Here is an 8,194-nt window from a genome sequence, read left to right on the forward strand (position 1 = left end):
GTGTAAGTAGAAGAATATTGTCTTAGCTACGCAACCACCGTAAGTGGCTCAATGTCTAAGACGTTGACAATCAGATACGACTGGCCCAGGATAGGGAGTAATACTGCAAGTTGGTTGACAACCTTCGACAGTAGTTTTAATCGTCCATGTTTGGTTAAAATACTAATGACTTCCATGAGAGGTTATCTCATACATGTCTGCTGGATCCAAAGGTCGCGAGTCTTTTATTGGTCATCCTTGATCTTCACAACTGTTGCAAAGATGTTTGCCATTCCCTCCCTTCAGATTCCAGATATACCCCTGATTAGATATCGAAAGTGTAGATAGATTAATGTACTTCAGGGTACAGATCACGAGAGACAGCACTTTGTAAAGAGAGTTCGCTATCCGAATAGGAATGGCTGGAGTAACATTAAACTCGATGCGGAATATTTAGGACTCACAGATGCACTCTGGACTTGTATTCTGGCTGTGCTGCTTTATGGTAGCAAGTTATGTCACCTTATGAAGATTAAAAGCGGCTATATATAAAGCTTCAAGAACGGATGCTTGCAGCGGATACTGAGTGTGTGGTATGTCTTTAATAGTAACGAGCAGATAAGAAGGTAAACCATGCAATCTCTTATCACATTAAAAGTGAAGAAGGAACCTGGCTCAACCTATGGGTGCCTCAAATGAGCTTCCTGGAAATCCACTAACTGCTATCTATAGGGTTATATATGGTGAAGTTATGGGATGCTAGCATGACCCGGGAAGATAAAAGACGACTGGCAAGCGACAGGGATTCTTTTAGGTGTTGCGTTAAGCATGGACATGGTAAGTCGAATTTTGTATACCGATTTGTTTTTACTTTTATTGGCTTATTTGGGGAGCCCGAAACGTTGAAAAAAGAAGGGGGAAGAAAATACGGTGAGAACCCAAAACGATAACTTTACAACAACCGTGGAAGTCTCGAGCAATATATGGCATGACCTTACTGATACAGTACTCGACCGAGATGTGCGCATAGACTATTATTGGTGTTTCACAGATTGTTTATGTAGAGTGCACATTCTTGTACACGCCCCATAGCAATACTATGTGGCAAGCATGCAGTAATGAGCTCGAGAAAACAGTACTCGGATAAGTGTTCCAGCTGAACTCGATCAAAGCGAGAATGAGGAACTTTATTATATTGGAGTAGCTCGTAGACCATAGGAGATACGGCAGAGTATGGAAATACCACGAATAGAATTGATAATGCAGACTTCTGGCACAGACGATTCCAATAAAGTTAGCCAAAAACATCGGCAGAATAAAGAGTCTGTTGATATGATTGAACTTGATGCTGTAAAATGGTTCTTCGTCTTTCACGATCTTCTCTGGCTTTTTGGCGACTTGATTATTATCTGAAGATTTTTTCATTGTGGTTTCGAACGATTTTAAAAACTCTTTCTGTTCAGACGTCAACGTTTCTTCTTCGTTCTTATCGACGTTACTACTGTTTTCAACGTGTCTACGGTGTTTTATGTTATCCTTTTTCGGATTTGATTTTAGTTTAAATTTTTTAGCTTTATTTTCAAGGTTCTTGGCGTCTATTTGCGGTTGAATCTGAGCTTGGACATACTTTAATTTGATAAAACTTTCAAAGTATTTTTTTGTAATCGGGAAAAATAACGCAAGCAGGATAACATGCATTACTAAGAGTCCAATATGGAAACGTTTGTCTTCGAAGAATTCAATGTCTAAAAATCTATAATTGACAGTCCATTGGTGGTCGAATACTCGACCGATATCAAAACTACCTTTCAAATACGCCAGTGGATTAACAATTAAAAACGGTGCACCTAAAACTAACTGAATTGCTCCGCATATAAGCAACTGAACAACCGTGGAGGCAAAACCAATATTCGTAATGTAAAACAATAATAATGGTGGAGCAAATAATAAAATGTTCATCTTAACTGACACAGCCAAGCTGTAGAATATGCTACCTAAAGTGAAACGAGAATCTAAGAATAAGTTTAATGAAACATACAGGAGTAGCACGGCTATGGGGTCGTTGAAAAGACGTAGCACGTAGATGGAATGTATCCTATACGATGTTAATATACTGATGACTATTGCATACGGTGGGACTTTACCAGTTTTACTGTAGATTCTTAACACAAGCATTAACTGCATTAAATAGATCCCCAGGAACATGTATTGACCTATTCTGATGTTCTCTCCGTAGCTTGTCAGGTAATAAAACGCTGAATATATATAAACAAAGCCAGCTGGATACACTAAAGGGCCGGTGTCACCTTTGAGAAGAGAATAATCGAGAGTACCATTCAGAAACCCTTCACATTCTTGCATGTATGCCTTCCAGTCGATCTCGGTGTAGGGAATTCTCTCGATTACAAATATATTAATAAGTAATTCCCATATTAACACGTGAATAGCGACGAATGGCAGTTTTTCTGGGCTCAAAAACAAGCTCTTGACGAAATCCCAACTTCCATACTTCTTGATGAAGTTTTGCACCATTTTCATCTTGTTTTTGGAGTTCATCTTGACCATAGGCATTCTAACACTTCTCTTGCGGACGCTCTGGTATCCCTCAGTGGCTTTTTTCATTGAAACTGTAAATTAAACATATTATGTTTTGTTGAATCACAAACAATGGTATAATGGCTGCAGGTTTGGAATTGTTTATCACTGAATCTAACTTACGAGCATGTTGGATTATATTAAATTCGCTTAGAAATATTTAAAGCGTGCGCCAGATAACAGAGCAACGATCTAAAAACATATATCCACGTAATCTATTTTTATACTAACCTGTCGTCTACAAATATTTCTTGCCGGGCAGAATATTATTTTTGATTTTGACAAACAGTATTTTGTTGCCGCTCCTAAAAAACAACTACTGTAAAAAGAAGATTACCTAAAAAAATCCGTTTGGTATTATCAATTTTTTTAACGAAATCACCTCTTAAATTATGTTAGTTTGGAGATAACTGTAATCATCTATTTTTTAGTAAATATTTATAAATAATTAAATTATTTTGCTAAAAAGGTTAATATTTCGTTATTAAGTGTAGCCATTTAGCCATAAAATATTTTAAAAGCTAAGCGAACAGCTGATTTTGATATTTTATTTGACAGTTGGAGCAATTGGTAAATTTTTAATTTACTAAATTTACGATGTCTAAGGAACCTACCCCTAGTCAACCACAATCCAGTCCTGGAGATGGATTAAGATCCATGAAAACGACAAATGTTTTTAGAGCAGTCAATTTTGAATTATATGCTAAACCTGTAAGTATTTACGAAGTCAATGATAAGATTTAGTAATAGTATAACCTCAAACATGTTTTGGTAATTTTATAGTACATAGGTACTTCATATTATCGTTTTTGTGATCGAGGTCTTTTGAGACAAAAAAACCAAACCAAAACCTAACACAGACTACAGTAGTCCCAAAAATCTGTAGGTTGAGTCAGGTTTTGGGTGATTTTTCAGTAGGTTGTATTAGGTTTTGGTTTGGTTTTTGGTTCAAAACACTGTAACCAAAATGACCATACGAAGTAATGTAATATTACCCATTTTATTATCTATTTAAGATTATCATAACATATCATTTAAAAGTAGAATTTTAAATTACATTCATCGCATGAAGCCATATTATTTGTTTTGGCTGAAAGACAGTAGCGTTTGAAACATTCAGTAGGTATCACGTTGCTGGATGCTTAGACAAGGCTTTATAATTTTACCAAAGTATTGGCTTCAACCCGCTGTCAAATCGCCTCTTCTCACGTGGGTGAAGGTATGTTTTAATAATCTGTTTGGGCAGTCCACCTTGAATGTAAAAATATATAGCTGACCTCTGCAAGGAGACTGAAATATTGAGAAGAAAAAACCATTACACACAATGACAGCTTAAAAAGATATTACGATTAAATATATAAAATTTTCAATGCTCCTTCAACCAATGTGACCAAATAATCCGAGTATGCATCGAACCCATAATGCCAATCTATAAAAAAACCTTGCGACAGAGGATTGCGTAAATGTCTAAAGATTATAGAAGTGGGAGCCACGTACATCCACTGAGCTATATGAGTTTGTCTACACCGGGTTTTAGGGCATCCCTGTGGGCATTGAGTGCCCAGTGATCCACTTGCCGATCGACATGTCCAGACCATTGCCATTTCATCCGCTTAGTGACCTCTATCACGTCATGTAGTGTATTCTTTTTAACAATACAAACGCCACGAGACCCAATGACAGTAGTGTATCTAGTAATAGGAGAGAAACAATCACAAACACCCAGGTTTTGAGAAATTTATATAAATATATTGTGACCTCATCGATAATTGAGCGTAGTTATGCACAAAGCAGCCAAGCCACAATTTTGAAAAAAATGAGTTATTGTGATTTCCATAATCACACACGTTTGTTTTACGTTCTGCACAAATAAGCCAAGCTGCCTTCATACAAACATCTCATATAAATGCGTTTTAATTGAAATTGAAATCGCAGAATATGACATTTTCGATTTGCATAAAACAACCAAGCTGCTGTCATACAAAAATGTCATATAAATGCTTTCTAAAAATATGCAATATTCATTCTGCAAAAAGCAGCCAAATGCTAATATTATGTACTTACGTAAATTTTTAAAATCGTGACTGTAAGGTGTTTTTTTCTACATTCAATTAATAAACATTATTTTCTCAATTACATTATATGTTTTTAATTTTATTATATATAATATAATATACAGATTTTTCATATAAAAAATTGTGCCAGGCAGCTAAATATTGATGTATAATTTACAAGTTTTTCGAATTATTTTCAGAATTTTGAAATTCCCATAATAATTTAGTAACTTAGAAGGCTATTTTTAAAGAAAATAATCAAAAATAAAGACTTTTCTTACAAAAATAAGAGATGGCTGCATTCTGCAGAATGCACATTCTAAAAAAAATCAGTTTACTCAAAACACCTGGACTGCTAAAACACTAAAATTTCATAGATTATATCTCTTCAAAAGTTATACAAAATCATATATATATATAATATCTATCATTCAAAAAGTATACACAATATACAGAGGCTTTGCTGATTTAAAGAAACACAATTTACATAAAAGTGCTTCTATCTCTGTTTGAGGTTTGTGTGGCTCGGCTGCTTTGTGCATAACTACGCTCAATTGAACTTGGGGCCCCCGGATGACTACTACTAGGGTCGCCTTCTTCGCCCTTTCTTGCATTCAGTGTCCATGTTTCCACATTGTAGCGCCATATGGAAAATGATTTATAGTGTTTTTAGTGTGTATAGTATTTTCAGTCATGTAAATTTATCGCCTGATTCACAATACCCATTTTCAGTCTCAGACTAAAACATTTCAAATATAAAAATTCAAATTATGTTCGAAATTAAAAAAAAATCTTTTGTTCTTTTTCAGAATATTGCCATCATGACAGTAGGACTCACAGCCTTTGGACTTTGTCTAGGATACATCGCTTATATGAGATCAAAATACGAAGGGATGGGTTACTATTCCGCGATTACGGAAGACGGGAAAGAATTATTTGAAAAGAAGAAATCAAAGTGGGATTGACATTTGTGAACACCTGTGTAGTTATAATTTATTTAGACTTATTCTATAGATAAAATGATAAGAAACATTCATGAAATGGACGAGTCTTCCTTCATCATTATAATGGTAAAATAAGGGACGAATGTATCTCTAGTTCCGGGAGGTGATATGGTTAAGTCATCCAGTGGTGAAGGGTGGAGGTAGGCTGTTAAGATCCGCCATAAAAATAGTGCACACTAAACTTTGTCAGTCACGTCATGTATTTGTTTTCATTAAAATAAGAGCACAATGTACACACGGTGTTGGTTAATTTTTAAAGTTCAATTAAACCCTGCGAAACCAAGCCATAATAATTAATAAGAGTCGAAAAATACTCGTCTATCTATAAAATATCTAAAATTATACAATTAAACCATACATAATTTTTGTTATTTTATAGATAGAATAATATTTTATATCTATTATAGTTTGGTTTAGACAGGGCTTAATGAATTTAAAAAAAATAACCAATAATATGTGTAGTATGTATTCTTAAACCAATGAAAACAAATAAGTCTGGATGAAAAAGTGTGCACAATTTTGTCGTATCGCCCAAAGTATACCAAAACTATTATGGTTTGGTTTAGGTAGGGTTTAATTGATTTTTAAAAACTAACTAACACCATCTGTAAACTGTAGTCTAAGTTCAATAAAAACAAATACGTATGACTAACAAAGTTTAATTTGCACTATTTATGGCGGATTTTGACAGCCGCCTACCTCCACCCTTCGCTACTGAAGTCACCTTACCTCTTAGGTCCATATTTTATATCGTCCCCTCCCAGCAACATCTCACTAAACATTGATTACATTCAGTTAAATCAGGGGTACCCAACCTACCTAACCAGAACTTCTCAAGACCTTGATAGAATGGTGTTCGCTATTAATGTGGAGGATTCCTAGTTACATCATCATCGTAAACATCAAAGCCTTGGGTGGTTGCTTCTCAGGCACTCCTGGAATATATTGAAATGTGCTTAACTTCTAGGCAGTGATGTCCCTAGATAAAATGCCGCCCCTAGGCAGCGCCAAAATGCCGCCTCATTTTTTTATTCAGTCTTTTTATCATCCATTCATGAGTTCAATATCTAAGAAATGTGTTGTATGGTTGCATTATCAACAAAATATAACACTATTTATTCGCAAATCTGCACGTGTTGCTTCTGGTCACCAAGTAGATAGATCGAAGGGCAATGGAAGTAAACTAGATATCGCGAACCCGACAAAACCAGCGTGCTGATTTTTTATTGGAAAGATATTTTTGTTATTACTAAGTTTAGGTAGCTATTTCTATATATTCCAAATGATTTTCCTCGATTTGCCGCCCTTCGAGTAACTGCCGTACCCAAACGACACTCAATCTGCCTGCCCACACGGGACGTCACTGCTTCTAGGGGCTAGTTATTGCAGCAAGCGATCAAATGCTACACAAATAATTCTTCTACTTTTATTGTCAAAAGTATGAGAAATCCAAATTGTCCAAATCTTTAATCAGAGGTGAAGTAGGATTGTGCAACAGGTCGGTGTTCCGGAACTCCAGGCCGGAGCGAATCTATTGACTGTTTTATGGAATTTTAATTACTGTGTTAATTCAAAATAAAAATTATGTGTATCTATTACAATATAATATACTTAGTGTTTTTTTTTTGTGTCACCAATTTCAAATTTGTCAAAATTATTTTTTAGATGTCTTTATTTATAGTGAATATTTCACTATAAATAACAATGTCATCATAAATTTTACTAATGGTTTTATAAATTCATTTATAAATTAATAAAGCTGAAAAATCTTAACACTGCACATGGATGTACTGAAATATGACTAATTCTAAAACATTAGATCGAGAGGTTTAAAAAAACACTATTTTATGTAATAAAAATACTTTATGCAGTCATCAAATGTTTAAAATAAATATAAAGGATAATGGGCTTCAAAATTATATAAATAGATTATCTACAACGTTCAAGGAATGTTCAGGCTAATGCTTTGAAAATACCATAAAATCTCCATTTTGGCCTACGTTGGGCATGTGGGCCGTTAATGAAAAAAAAAAAAACTAACTAACACCATCTGTAAATAAATAACAAATAAATATGACTTTTAATTGAATGAAAACAAATAAGTATGACTGAAAAAGTGTGCACTATTTTTGTCGGATCTCTCATGGCATACCTAAACTATTATGGTTTGGTTTAGGCAGGGTTTGATTGAATTTTAAAACTAACCAGCGCCATATGAAAATTGTATTCTTAGTTTAATGAACACAAATAAGTATAACTGACAAAGTTTAGTGTGCACTATTAATGTCGAATATTAACAGCCTATCTCCACCCCTCACCACTGCTAGATATTTTCAAAAGCAATCTAAAATCTGTGTATTATGACAATCTGTTTAAAGATTTTCGATTGTATATTTCGTTCAAATCAATTAAAGTATTATCATGTAAGTATCTATTGCATTTCAATATGAAACAATCATAATTTTCTACAGATAGTTTATCATTTTTTGTTTTTTTATTATTATTAATGTCGATGTCCTTGCTATTTCGTACGTAATTTTGAACAATCACAAAACACCCAGG

At 34.3% G+C, this 8,194-nt stretch overlaps 2 protein-coding genes across 3 annotated transcripts; one reads left to right on the plus strand and one right to left on the minus strand.

The window, feature by feature from the left end:
• Nucleotides 1-863: 863 nt before the first annotated feature.
• On the minus strand, nt 864-2,861 carry Alg3 (Alg3, alpha-1,3- mannosyltransferase). Of its 2 annotated transcripts, none has more exons than XM_085951166.1 (2): nt 2,806-2,861; nt 864-2,606 (listed from the first exon to the last, which is right to left on the minus strand). In XM_085951166.1, the coding sequence occupies exon 2, from the start codon at nt 2,599-2,601 to the stop codon at nt 1,036-1,038; it is 1,566 nt and encodes a 521-aa protein (XP_085807292.1). In that variant the 5' UTR covers nt 2,602-2,606; nt 2,806-2,861; the 3' UTR covers nt 864-1,035. The 2 variants fall into 2 exon arrangements, with proteins under 2 accessions (XP_085807292.1, XP_085807291.1); XM_085951165.1 differs by having other exon boundaries at nt 2,698-2,861.
• Nucleotides 2,862-3,139: 278 nt separating this feature from the next.
• Nucleotides 3,140-7,229, plus strand: LOC147068929 (small integral membrane protein 8). Its single transcript, XM_085951129.1, has 2 exons — nt 3,140-3,285; nt 5,438-7,229. The coding sequence occupies exons 1-2, from the start codon at nt 3,172-3,174 to the stop codon at nt 5,591-5,593; spliced, it is 270 nt and encodes an 89-aa protein (XP_085807255.1). The 5' UTR covers nt 3,140-3,171; the 3' UTR covers nt 5,594-7,229.
• The last annotated feature ends 965 nt before the right edge of the window (nt 7,230-8,194 follow it).

Source organism: Rhyacophila brunnea, unplaced genomic scaffold, assembly GCF_057557595.1.
Source record: "Rhyacophila brunnea isolate RB1 unplaced genomic scaffold, BYU_Rbru_1.0 scaffold_24, whole genome shotgun sequence".
NCBI lineage: Eukaryota > Metazoa > Arthropoda > Insecta > Trichoptera > Rhyacophilidae > Rhyacophila > Rhyacophila brunnea.

What these genes read in the sequence shown, in the direction of transcription:
- Alg3 (XM_085951166.1), bottom strand. Translation starts at nt 2,601, where the DNA reads ATGAAAAAAGCCACTGAGGGATACCAGAGCGTCCGCAAGAGAAGTGTT.
- LOC147068929 (XM_085951129.1), top strand. Translation starts at nt 3,172, where the DNA reads ATGTCTAAGGAACCTACCCCTAGTCAACCACAATCCAGTCCTGGAGAT. An exon ending in TTGAATTATATGCTAAACCT is followed by an intron (nt 3,286 to 5,437) that starts GTAAGTATTTAC and finishes GTTCTTTTTCAG; the next exon opens with AATATTGCCATCATGACAGT.